The following is a 13,961-nucleotide window of genomic DNA, read 5'->3' on the forward strand; positions in this document are numbered from 1 at the left end:
CTACCCAAAGTGCTTTTGGCGACAGGTGTCATTCATTCGTGTCAAAGTCAAGTCAGGGTTCAAGTCTAAACTGTTACTACTAAACCCGAGCAAAATGTCTTTGCTCCGTATCAGCTAGTTCGTAGTCCGTGCCCGCACACATGGACACACACACACACACACACACACACACACACACACACACACACACTCTCGCTGCCAAGGCAGCCTGAAGCTGGAGGCGTGGCCTGCACACTCTCCCGGGCGCTGGCCACCTGGCACTCACCTGGCTGCAGCCGCGCTCTACGTCCTTCTGCAGAGCCTGGGGTTCGGCGGGACCCCGGGTCGGTTCTGCGGGGGGTGGCGCCGGTTCCAGCAACTGCTCCAGGCACGCGGTTCCGGGCAGAGAGGAGCTCTTTTGGTGGCACAGGTGCACCCCAGGGCCCCCACGCCGTGTGCTCTCATCACGGACGCGGTCCCCCCTCGGGGGCGGTTGGGGAGAAGAGGACAGGGAGGATGAGGCGGAAGACGAAGAAGGAGCTGAGTCCGGAGAGCGTCCGCCAGGAGGCGTCACTCCTCCTGTCCCTGTGGCTGTCGAGGACCCCTTAGCCACGGGCAGCAGATGTTCGCGTAGGCGGCGGCGCAGCGTGGACCCTTGCTCGGCTCTGCCTGCTCCGCCTGGCTCCAGGGGCTCTGGTGAGGAGCAGCACAGGTTGGGCTGTGAGGAGGAGAACACTCGGTCCAGCACTTGCTTCCGCTTCTTGAAGCCGCTCCACCTGCTGCCAGTACTTCCCACACCGGCCAGGGCGTCCTGCGTGGTCCTCGGGGGCGGCGGGGACGGGGTCGGAGTGGCCGCAGTGCGGCGCTCGGGGCCCCCAGCGCGCCCGCCTCCGCCGCCCTTGCCCTTGCCCACCCCCAGCTGTAGGTTCTTCCAGAGCCGGGCCTGGAAGGAGGGGGACGAGGCCCGCACGAGCTCGTCAGTCGCGGCAGCCCGGGGCTCCATCCTCCAACCCAGGCACCTTGTCACCCCTCCTATTGCCTTTCCTCTTCCCTCTCGGGCTGCGCCTCCTCCGGGAGCGTGGAGGCGGCGGCGGCGGCGGCGGCCAGCGCAGCAGCACAAGCCCGGAGCGTCCAGCGGCTTCAGGCCAGCTCGGAGCAAAACGGCTGCGGCCGAGGCCCTCCCGCCGCGAGGCGCGGCCGTCCTGCAAAGTTTCTAGCAGGGAACTCGGCTGCTCCAGACCACTGAGCGCCCCCAGGCCGCACCCTGACTCCCCTCGGCGCCCGCGGGAGCTCGGAAAGCTGCAAGCGGCCGGCTCGGGCTTCCAGCTGCACTGGGAACCACACCCGCGCCCTCAGGCCAGCACCTGTCAGCAGCAGAGGCGGCCGTCTCCAAACTGGGCGCGCACGCTGCTCACACAACAGGGCGCGTCCTGCTGTAGACGTCGGGGACTAGCAGCCTTGGCTAAACCACCCAGGACCATCCTCCAGCTCCTAGGTGGGAGGGCAGGCAAGAGCCGGGTGGAGCTGCATAAGGCTGGGAGCCTGCTTGACCTGAGTATGGATCTACAGTCCCACACACGGCTTGCTTTAGGACGGACAGACGGACGAACCCTGCTTGAGCGGGCATCCGGGTGGAGTGCACCTCTGCGCCCCTGGTGGGTCCCTCAGGGAACCCAGCATACATCGCCGCTGGCCATAAAACTCTCCAAATGCTAGGCCAAATAAGGCTGCCTTCAACCGGTTGGGCATCCTAGGCTTAAGAGGGGAGTTTGATTTCTTCTGTTTTGACTTCATCACCGTCCACTCTCCATGCTCTTTGTTTGCTTGCGCGGTGACTTTCCTTATAATCGGGAACAGGTCTGAGAACTTGTTAATAAAGCTAACCCTTAAAGTAAGTCTCAGGGGCGCTCCGCTTGGACAGAGACGGGAAGATCCTTACTGCTTTTGGCCCTATTCAGAGCTCGGACTTGTTCTTTCCACTCAAGCAGATTTTTCTTCAGTTATTTCTTTCAGTTTGTCGGAAAACTGATTTTTAAAAAAAAAAAAAAAGTCGTCTAGATTTTGCTTCTCCCCAAATGTATGCATCTAGGATCTTCTGACTCCACTAGGTCTCTTCTAAAAGGCAGGTAACACCATGCCCTTCCCTCCTCCACTGTACCTTCCCTAGAAGTTTCAGCACAGTATTGTTTGATTACTTAAAGTAGGCATTCTCTTTCCTTTCTGGCCAGCGACTTGCCCTGAAGCTGTGATCAATCTGAATTTATTTTTCTTATCCGGCTAACATGTAGTGAGCATCTACTATGTGCCAGGCACTGAGATCAGCACTGAAGAAACAGTTGGGAACATGTAGGGGGATGCTTGAGTTGGGTCCAGGAGAGTAGACAATAAATAGAATTTTTAACAGTGAACAATCCAGGGATAATAAAAGAGTATTATATTTGGGTTGCTATAATATAGGACATCTCATTAAATTTGAGTTTCAGACAAAACACAGTAATTTCTAGTATATGAACAAAGACCAAAAAAATTCTAGTTGTTGTTTATCCAAAGTCTTATTTTACTAGGTGTCTTATACTTTTGCTGAATCTAATAAGCCTGTATTTAGTGTTAAAAACAAAAAGTCTCCCTGAGAATCCAAAGTTTGAGATGATACTATAAAGGGACAAAGAGCCAACCATTGAAAACTGAATACAGTGTTTCAGGCAGAAAAACAGAAGTCAAAGCCCTGAAGGAGGAAGCAGCTTAAAGAGGCTTTTCACAGAGAGACAGAGATTGTTCCAAAGAAGGTGAAGAAAGGTGGGCAGGGCTGGTCCACTTGGAAATGCACAATTCACATAGGTTTCATCCTATTGAGGAATTTAAAAATCTGTAAATTCAACTGGGAACCAGTTGAATATATTTGGGTATATCCAACTCATGGTCTATAGACTACATGCACTCTGGGATAGCTATAAATATTCCCAACTTAATGCTGCCATGCTCCCATCTTGATAATAATGAACTGAAACTCTGAACCTGTAAACCAGCCAAAATTAAATGTCGTCCTTTATAAGACTTGCCTTCGTCATGGTCTGTTCACAGCAGTAAAACCCTAACTAAGGCAGAGTTATTATTAATAAGAGGGTTTTTTTAAGAACATGAAATTGGGATAATGACATGGTGGAAGGCACTAGGAGGAGCTGGAGGGAGATGATGGTGGAAGACTATGATTAAAATACATTGTATAAATGTGTGGAATTTCAAAATGATACATTTAAAATATTATTTTAAAAATACTTCAAGATTGAATTCTAAAGTTGTGTGTGTGTGTATTTCTGAGTAACACTTATCTACAGATATAAACTCTTTCACATGGTATAAAAGAGCATGTGCAACTTTCTGAAGTACCTGAAGCAGATTATTAAATGCCCCTGTCCTACAGCCTGAATATCATATAATGTCTTACTATATTTAGAAGATGATACTAGCAAAAAAATTCAATAACATCAACAGAAAATGAGGGGTCCCGGGCATAGAGTGCTTGTTGAACAAGCATGAGGACCTGAGTTCATATCCCCAACACTCACATGAAAAGCCTGGAGTGACAACAAGTACCTGGAATCCCAGAGCCAGCCAATCTTGCCAGTCAGTGAGCTTCTGTTTCAATAAGAGACTGTTTCTAGAAAATAGAAAGCAACGGAGAAAGATACCTAAAGTCAATCTCTGGCTTCCACATGAGCATGCTCAATTACACATGCATGCGTATACACACACACACACACACACACACACCAAGTGTATGTATACACATATACCACAAACAATGAAATAGAAAATAAATGGCATCCACTGACCATTGATGAAATACATGGATGTGGAGAGGAGAAATTCACTCTTAAATACTCAACAAAAATGTTTGATCATACCCAAGACATCATCTAAGCTATGATCTATTATAGGTCAGAGAATTCACAGAAGAAAAGACTGTCCTTAGGGGAGAAAACATCAAGATATGGGCTGTATAGAAAGACTTCAATGACAATTTGGTATTGATTTTATGATTGCATTTTAAGTGTTGATAGGACATTTGTTCTGGAGTGCTATTAAATGAGCATATGTATCCAATCTGGACAGGAGAGTTGGAATCTACTTTAAGAAAAAAGCCAAGTACAGCCTCTAAAGGAGTTTTTTCATTTTTTCTTTTTGCTTTTTCTAGGAAGAGAGTATTCATTGTAAAGAGGCAGAGGCAGAAACATGTTGCTCTTGAGATAGAACCTTTACAAAGAGAAGATACTACAGTAATGGCTCAGGGTTCAACTGTGTAGGACTCCAGGCAGCAATGAGGGCTTTAGGTAAAGGTAAAATAGGAAGCTGTCATAGGCTATTGAGTAGTTTCTCTCTAAACCAATTGCATTTAAGAGGCTAGTTGTGGTATCCGTACTGACAGTAGAGTTGAAGCTTGGGGCACTATCAAGATGAAACAAGATGACTTTGATTGAGGTAGAGGGGAAGAAGGTGGACATAGCTGTGGTCTAGATCAGTGGTTCTCAACCTGCGGATCACAATAACTTGGGGGCAGGAGAGCAGGTGGTCAGCCCTTTCACATGGTTTGCCTAAGGCCATCAGGAAACAGACATTTACATTATGATTTGTAACAGTAGCAAACTTACCATTATGAAGTAGCAACAAAATAATTTTGTGATTGGTGTGTGTGTGGGGGGGGTGTAACCACAACATGAAAATCTGTATTAAAGAGTCCCAGCATTAGAAAGGTTGTGAACCACTGTTGTTTGGGATTGGTTCTAATGCTTTGATTTAATCGAGAATTTGAGTGTCCAAGCTGAAGTTGCTTGCCCCAATTGGTTTTTAATCAACCAATAAAGATGCCAGCAGCTAATGGCAGGCAAAGGGAGACAGGGCAGGATCTATAGAATTGCACAGGCTGGAAACTAGGAAAAAGGAGACTGGGAATCACCTTAACTTGGGGGAGAGAGACAGATGGATGTGGTAGTTGCAGGAGATAAAGGCAACCAGCCATGTGAGATTTCTGGTAGGTGGCCATTGTCCAACTTCCCGCTTGGGCCTAGGGTACCAGGAGGAGGATTAGAAGGGCCCAGGGTTTGAGTAGCCAAGGCATTTCAAAACTAAGCTCTGTGTGTGTGTGTGTGTGTGTGTGTGTGTGTGTGTGTGTGTGTGTGTCTGTGTGTTTCATTCACAGATCCAAAGAACTGTTGAGCAGGTGACTGAAAATATATAACCCACCAGGAGCATGAAGCAGAGTAGCTAAAAATCACGCCACTCATTGTTCTGGATGCATATTTAGAATCATCTGGTAGGATTTTCCAGTTTAGACATGGGGTAGGCAACCATAATGCTGAACATTTCGCATTGCTTACTGTCTATAATTCTCCAAACAACACTATTTTATAGCTAAAGAATCTAAGTCTGGGTCTTTTGTAGACTTGTCAGGCTACTCTGAGTAATTACCAGATTCAACAATAGAAACCTCTAGGCCCATGGGATTCTAAAGCCACATGGTTTGATGAACTTTAAAACACTTGCATATCTGAAAAAACAAACAAAAAAAAATGGAGGGAAGCCTCAAAAATTAAACTGACTCATGCCCTTGTCCTAGGTGAGCAACAAGGCCACCTTGAATAGAGTCACATACTCAGTAAGACCAAAGACATAAATCCAAGCATGACAAACAGCATTCTGAGGCTACCTGAGTTTAGGGCCTCTTTAAATGCCACTTAAGGAACCCTCTTGTCAGAGAAGCCCTGACTGTGGTACCAGTTCCCATCACTAGGCACCATGCCTTTAAACCTCTATTTCTACTTCCAGTATCTATCACCCACCCCAGCATCTCCTGAGTCCCCAATTCACAAACAAATGTAAGTATCACTATTGATGTTTTGGATGTGAGCCTTAGACTTTAGTGGCTGAGCTGTCTCCAGCCCATAGATAACATTCTGGATGGGCCTAACCTTGCTGAAGAGACATTTGATAATTGCTTTCTGACCATAAGCAAGAAAAGCTGACAGGCTGAGTAGTTCTGTTCCTCATGGGGAAAGCCCACATTATATAAAGATGCATTTAGAACCTCCCAAAACCAGTAACTGAGGCATCATAATTTGGCACTTTAAGATGGCTGCTTACTATACAATAACTCAACAAAATGAACTCCCAAGAAAAAGAAAGTCCCAATATAAACTAGTTTCTGCTTTTTCCTTCCATTGAAGTTTTCTCAGCAGAAACCTCATGTGTAGTTGAATATTTAACCTCAGAAGAGCTATTTCTATATCTCCTATTTAACCTAAGACAATCACATTTTCTTCTTGATTGACATGATTTTTAAAACAATTTCTAGAATCCTACACACAGTAAACACTGAAATTTTATATAAACAGTTCTTAGGAATGTCTATATGGTTAAAACTAGGAAGGACTTGAAATTGTATTTGCATAATTTTAAAGAAAAAAATCAATTATCTACTTCCAAGAAGGGACTAAGTGAAAACCATCCTATCTCCACTTTCAACCTGACTTCTACATACGATCAGAAGACATGTGTATCTGCCTGTGCATTGCCAACAAGTGTTCTGTAACTGCAGACAGTTCCTGGGGACCTCATAGTTTTTAATTCATAAAGAAGTTACTATCTACTTTCCTTGGGTGACTTTTCCTGGGGAGATGTGCCAAACATATTCATCCAATAAGGTACATATAACAGATCAATGAGATGGTCCCTACAAGTCTAGCTAGTGAACTGATGCATCTACTGGGGCTACTTACAGAAGTATGGGTTATGCAAAAGCAGCTGCATTGCTGGAAAACTCACCACAGCATAGGTGTTGACTCACAAAACCTACCAGTTTCCTTTCTAACAACTGTTTGCTGCTTTTTCTATTCTTGGAGGGGAACCCTGTGAAGCTTGAAAATTTCTGAATTTTCTTCAATCTTATAATTTTCATGAACTTCCTGAGTCTTATGAGTTCTTCCCAAAGGGAATACTTTGATTCAAAGGAAATACCTACACTACAGTTCTAACGTCCCTTTCAGTTAGAACACAGTCCATTTCCTTGTTCTTAGTTTGGTTTTCTATTTTAATACTATGTAAAGGAAGTTAATACGAGGTGCACATATAAATAATCATCTAGAGATGTTTGCCGTGGTGCTGAAGCTGTTGGGGACCTGTTCCTATTCCACAGGCCTCATCCACAATGAAAAATGAACATGTCTTGACCTACTTTCCATTCCTTAATCTTCTGGAGCAGCTCTCAACAAGTGCTGATAGCTGAATATCAATGATTCTCTACCACTTCTGACAAAGTGGGTCAAGGAAAACAAGTTGCAGGCATGAATTCCATGTCTCCTCCAAGTTTATCACCCCTATTGTACTCAGTTTGAAAACATGGCTTTTGAAAGCTTCCTTTCCTCCAGTGCCTCACTTCCCTGTGATTTCTCCCTAAAAAATCCCCAAGCATTTGAATCCTTGCCACTAAGTGAACTTCTTGGAAAACCTGAAATCAAAAAAATTAAATTGATATTTCAATCCCTAATTAATGACTTTCCCAAATTGATCATTCTATGGAAGTAAAAGTAGTATTCTTCAGCAAGATTTCTTTAGGTCTATTAATTCATTTATAAGGGATTATACAAAGTTCATTCCATACCTCTGGCAAAAACACCAACCCCCTTGAAGATCAGATTATTAGTCTGTGATTTATTTCTATTGGTCTCCAAGAATAGAAAACAGAGGGGACATCTCAGCTTCTTTACCTTTGAAAAGTTAACTCCACTAACCATACTCATACCTCCCTTTTATAGACACATGGCCCACCGTATTGGTGTATTGAAATTGAATTCAATGAATGTCAATTAATTCACAACCAGAAGTTTATTTACAAAGTAAAGAGGCCCATCACCTAAACCTATCATGACTTTGTTTGTTTGTTTGTTTGTTTGTTTGTTTGTTTGTTTTCAAAATGGGAGTTTCCCTGTATAACCCTGACTGTCCTGGAATTTGCTTTGTATACCAGGTTATCCTTGAACTCAGACATCCAACTGCTTCTGCATCCTGAGGGCTGGAATTAAAGGTATATGCCACCATGCCAGTGACTCTACATTCTCACCACACTCATGCTCCAAGGTTAGTTGTGGAGCTGTGGCTCCAGCCATGACATTCATCTTCTGGCTGGTAAGGATAAGTGAAAGAAAGAGAGAAAGAAAGAAATAAAGAGAGAGAGAGAGAGAGAGAGAGAGAGAGAGAGAGAGAGAGAGAGAGAGGGAGGGAGGGAGGGAGGGAGAGGGAGGGAGGGAGGAAGAGAGAGAAGAAGGGGTGGAGAAAGAGTGAGTTAACCCCTTTCTTTAAAGTTACTCCCTAACTCAAGAATATTCCGGGAGTTAGAATTCAGGCATATGGCCATGCTGTGCCTTAATTTTGAAATAAATTAAAACAATATATTTACTCTAGTGTGTCATGGTTTATCCAATAATTTGAGTTTTGTTTTTGAAGAAGAAAGAGAATACATAATGAAGGCCAAGATGCAACTATGGCATAGAGAAGTGATCATTTGAGGGGGGAAGAAGAAGAAGAAGAAGAAGAAGAAGAAGAAGAAGAAGAAGAAGAAGAAGAAGAAGAAGAAGAAGAAGAAGAAGAAGAAGAAGAAGAAGAAGTCGTCTGCCAGGAGCCATGGCTCATGGCCTTGTGAATATTTTATAGCTTACATAAGCAATCCCAAGAGAACATTCGTGATCATAACAGTAAGAATGTTTGTGGGTAAAGAGGACACTGTGACCGTTGGTTCCAGGAGTTGAAGATTGCCACCTGACCTTCAGAGAGCCCCTGGGCTCTTCCCCAACCTTCTTTGGAGCCTTCTCTTGTTTATGCTTATATTGTCACTCCTGAATAAAGTTTTTCAGAGCTTGATCAGTATGATTGACTTGCTCTCATTATTCGTGTCTCTTGTCCCTCCCACTCTCACTATCTCCTGCCCTAGGTCCCTGCTGATTATCCCTGCAGGTCAGGGCAAACTGGCACCCAGTATGTGGCTCTGGGTTTGGGGTCTGAGAGAGAATACTCTTCGCATTGGGTTGCCACTTTGTCAAGAGGTGAGTGAAGACCCACACTGGGCTGCTGCTTTGTCAAAAAGTGAGTGAAGGCCTGCACTGAACTACTGCTTCGCCTAGAAGTGAGTTAAGGTTCACATTGGACCACTGTCTCTTCAGGAGGTGAGTGGAGGTCCACACTGGATCATGCTTCACTAGGAAGCGAGTGAAGATCTGCATAGAGATCGCTGCAGTGTCACTCGCACTGTGAGACAGATCCGAGAAAGGTAGGAAGAGTGGCTATACTATGGGACAAACATTAAGTAAACATGAATTGTTTTTAAAGGGATCTCAAGGAATCCCTCAAGACATGAGGAATATGGGTTAAGAAAATTTGTTCATAGCCAAGAGCTGTTCCAGGTGGGAGGAATAGGGTTTAAAATAAAATAAAGGGAGTAAAAAAAAAAAAAAAAAAACTACAAAATCAAAATAACAGATGTTAGAAAAATTCTTAGCTCAAGTACATTTATGTTACTCTTAATTCCCAGAAGTAGGAATGGTAAATATATGAATGAAAGAATTAGACGAATTGAGGAGTAATTAGGAAAGTTAGAAAAGCAGGGAGCAGGGGAGCAACTATCAGTAGCTAGCACTGTGCCTCCTCTCCCTTCTCTGGCAGAATTCCCAGGAGAAGGAGATAAAGAGTTAGATTTTGAACATGAGAGAGAGAGAGAGAGAGAGAGAGAGAGAGAGAGAGAGAGAGAGAGAGAGAGAGAGAGAGAGAAGGTTCCAGAAAAGCAGAAAAGCAGTTATTGCCTGTTCGGGACCTTTTAGCAAAAGAGAAGGAAAATGGAAATCAGCTATTTCAGAGCTCTGCTAGGGACAGGAGGAAATCAGATGTCCTGCTTCCTCTCTGGCTCCTATGGAGATATTCTTAGTTCTGGTTAGGATATCTGGGTCCCTTTGAGACATCAAGTTCTCTTCCCTCTCTGCCTATTGTCTGTCCTTGGTGCACCATTTGTCCATATGTCTGTCTATTTATGTTTGTTTTTGTTTTGTTGTTTGAATAATTGTTGTTCTGTGTTTCATGTTGAAAGAAAAAAATGGTTAAAACTTTATCTGCTGGCTGTCCATCCTTTGATTTAGTTTAACTTGTTTAAAAGGAAGTCTCAATTTGCACAGCAGAAACTGATAAGTTACACTGCACTGTGGCTGGGAGTCAAGTACAGCTGGAAAAGCCCTGCTAGAGGCTGATTATCTACACAAGCAGCTCTTAAAGGGGCCAATAGCTTTTTGCTAATAACAGAAAATTAGCTTAAAATTGGTAACTCAGGGTTGGAGTCATTCTAAACAACACATGGCATGAGCCAACCCAGGAGAACAGGTCTTTAAAGATACTTCTAGATCTTGGGTGCCATCTCAGCAGAGGGTCCCAAGGTCTCCAGAGGACTCTCCACTCCGCAGGCCCCCTAGCACACCCAGAATCCTGGGATCACTGAAACCAGTCTACATAGGAGAGCACGTGGGCAGCAGAAGCAAAAGAGCTTCTTGGACAGGGTCTCCTGGGGCCTTCATCCTAAGCCAAGAGGCAGAGCTTAGACCCAGACTCTTCGGCACCTTCCCTGCCAGAGGAGAGTCAGCCTCCAGGGAGGGCTCTGACCCCAGAACTCAGGAGGTGGATCGAAGCTCCAGACTTCTGTGCACCTTCCCTGCAAGAGGAGAGCTTGCCTGCAGAGAGTGCTCTGACCAATGGTACTCAGGAGAGAGTTGGACTCCCAGGAATGCTGACAGAAGCTAAAGAATCATAGGACGAACAATCTCTAGCCAAAGACAGCTAGAACATCTAACACCAGAGATTACCAGATGGCGAAAGGCAAACTGAGACCACTCAGCATCATCAGAACCCAGTATGCCCACCACAGCAAATCCTGGATACCCCAACACACCCAAAAAGCAAGATTTGGATTTAAAATAATATCTCATGATGCTGGTAGGGGATTTTAAAAAGGGCATTAATAACTCACTTAAAGAAATATGGGAGAACACTGCTAAACAGGTAGAAGCCCTTAAAGAGGAAGCACAAAAATCCCTCAAGGAATTACACGAAAACACTGCTAAACAGGTAGAAGACCTTAAAGAGGAAACACAAAAATCCCTTAAAGAATTACAGAAAAACACAACCAAACAGGTGATGGAATTAAACAAAACCATCCAAGATCTAAAAATGGAAATAGAAACAATGAAGAAAACCCAAAGGGAGACAACTCTGGAGATAGAAATCCTAGGAAAGAAATCAGGAACCATAGATGCAAGCATCAGCAACAGAATACAAGAGATGGAAGAGAGACTATCAGGAGCAGAAGATTCCATAGAGAACATGGGCACAACAATCAAAGAAAATGCAAAATGCAAAAAGATCCTAACTCAAAACATCCAGGAAATCTAGGACACAATGAGAAGATCAAAACTAAGGATTATAGGTAGAGATGAGAATGAAGATTTTCAACTTAAAGGGCCAGTAAATACCTTCAACAAAATTATAGAAGAAAACTTCCCTAACCTAAAGAAAGAGATGCCCATGAACATACAAGAAGCATACAGAATTCCAAATAGACTGGACCAGAAAAGAAATTCCTCCCGACACATACTAATCAGAACAACAAATACACTAAATAAAGATAGAATACTAAAAACAGTAAGGGAAAAGGGTCAAGTAAAATATAAAGGCAGACCTATTAGAATTACACCAGACTTCTCACCAGAGACTATGAAAGCCAGAAGATCCTGGACAGATGTCATACAGACCCTAAGAGAACACAAATGCCAGCCCAGGCTACTATACTCAGCAAAACTCTCAATTTCCATATGGAGAAACCAAAGTATTCCATGACAAAACCAAATTTACACAATATCTTTCCATGAATCCAGCCCTTCAAAGGATAATAAAGGGAAAATACCAACACAAGGACAGAAATTACGCCCTAGAAAAAGCAAGAAAGTAATCCTTCAACAAACCTAAAAGAAGACAGCCACAAGAACAGAAGCCCAACTCTAACAACAAAAATAACAGGAAGCAACAATTACTTTTCCTCTCTCTCTCTCTCTCTCTCTCTCTCTCTCTCTCTCTCTCTCTCTCTCTCTCTCTCTCTCTCTCTCTCTCTCTTTTCGAGACAGGGTTTCTCTGTATAGCCCTGGCTGTCCTGGAACTCACTTTGTAGACCAGGCTGGCCTCAAACTCAGAAATCTGGCTGCCTCTGCCTCCTGAGTGCTGGGATTAAAGGCATGCACCACCACGCCTGGCTTAATATCTCTTAATATCAATGGACTCAATTCCCAAATAAAAAGACATAGACTAACAGACTGGCTACACAAACAGGACCCAACTTTTTGCTGCTTACAGGAAACCCACCTCAGGGGAAAAGACAGACACTACCTCAGAGTCAAAGGCTGTAAAATAATTTTCTAAGCAAATGGTCCGAAGAAACAAGCTGGAGTAGCCATTCTAATATCAAATAAAATTGACTTCCAATCCAAAGTTATCAAAAAAGACAAGGATGGGCACTTCATACTCATCAAAGGTAAATCTACCAGATGAACTCTCAATTCTGAATATCTATACTCCAAGTGCAAGGGCATCCACATTCATTAAAGAAACTTTAATAAAGCTCAAAGCACATATTGCACCTCACACAATAATAGTGGGAGACTTCAACACCCCACTCTCATTAAAATTGGGTTTTGCTTTCCAAAAGTTATGGATATATTTTAATATTGCAAATAAACTTAAAAATTATGGTTAAAATTTCCAGTGTAACATTGACTGTAGTTTGCAGTTTGATTGCAAGCTCAGGATTTTTAAGTCACCCATATATTGTAATTAGGATGATAACAAGAGTTTATCTTTTTTTTTTTTTTTGAGGAAGAAAGGGTTTATTTCATCTTATATTTCTCAGATCACAGTCAATCACTGAGGGAAATCATGGCAGAAACTCAAGGCAGGAACCTGCAGACAGGCTGTGTAGGAGTACTGATTACTGGTTTGTTTCTCATAGTTTGTACAACCTGCGTTTAATAGAACCCAAGATAACCAGCCTAGGGATGGCACTGTCCACAGTTATTTGAACTCTCTCACCTCAATCATTAATCAGAACAACACCCTACAGACTTACAACTGGCCAATCTGAGGGAAGTTTTTCTCAGTTGAGATTCCCTCTTCCCAGATTTGTCTACAATTGTGTCAAGTTGACAAAATCCAACCAAAACATCTGGCAAAGCCTAAGCTGGCCTTAGACATAGGTAAAGTAGCTGATGATAGGTGAAGTATAGTACTGAGTGTTCCATTGGATATGCTGCATTTAAGATGAATGGAGAATCTGTTATACATAGCAGGGATTGTGCTCATAGCTGCACACCCAAAGACAAAAGGCAGAATAGCCTGGTTCTTTGAATGTTGTTCAGTGACTTCAGATTGGTTAGTCCACTCTCTGAGTCTATATCTATTTTTCAGAGATTTTATATTTTTTTCTTTTTCTTTTTTTTTTTAATTAGGTATTTTCTTATTTTACATTTCAAATGCTATCCCAAAAGTCTCCCATGCCCTCCCCCATCCTGTTCCCCTACCCACCCACTCCCACTTCTTGGCCCTGGTGTTCCCCTGTACTGAGGTATATAAATTTTGCAAGACCAAGGGGCCTCACAAGAGTTTATCTTATGAGAACACTAATGCAGCTCCCTGCAGCCATCCGGCCATACAAAACAAAGACAGACTTGTCTGGATATATTCATCTTTGTGCAGAAATTGGACCCTCATACAATCAGTTTGGCTATGGTTGCTGCCTTTCAGGGCAAGTAATGCTTCCAGCACTAAGGTTATAAGAATGTTTTAAGTATAAATCTTCCTAAGAAAGATTGTCCAAAAATTAGAGGCATAGACAGACAGTCAAATTGTTCCCC

At 43.4% G+C, this 13,961-nt stretch overlaps 1 protein-coding gene across 6 annotated transcripts in view; it reads right to left on the minus strand.

Moving 5' to 3' along the window:
• Nucleotides 1-1,102, minus strand: part of Mctp1 (multiple C2 and transmembrane domain containing 1) — a 633,933-nt gene extending 632,831 nt beyond the window's left edge. For 5 of the 6 annotated variants that reach the window (XM_085830938.1, XM_085830936.1, XM_085830943.1 and 2 more), the window contains exon 1: nucleotides 266-1,102. In XM_085830938.1, the coding sequence (XP_085687064.1) occupies nucleotides 266-982 (717 nt within the window). In that variant the 5' untranslated portion in view covers nucleotides 983-1,102. The remainder of the gene's footprint in view (nucleotides 1-265) is intronic. The other variant, XM_021180105.3, reaches the window with a different exon arrangement.
• Nucleotides 1,103-13,961: the final 12,859 nt, after the last annotated feature.

The sequence above is a fragment of the Mus caroli genome, unplaced genomic scaffold, assembly GCF_978045245.1.
Source record: "Mus caroli unplaced genomic scaffold, Mus_caroli_1 scaffold_15, whole genome shotgun sequence".
Classification (NCBI taxonomy): Eukaryota; Metazoa; Chordata; class Mammalia; order Rodentia; family Muridae; genus Mus; species Mus caroli.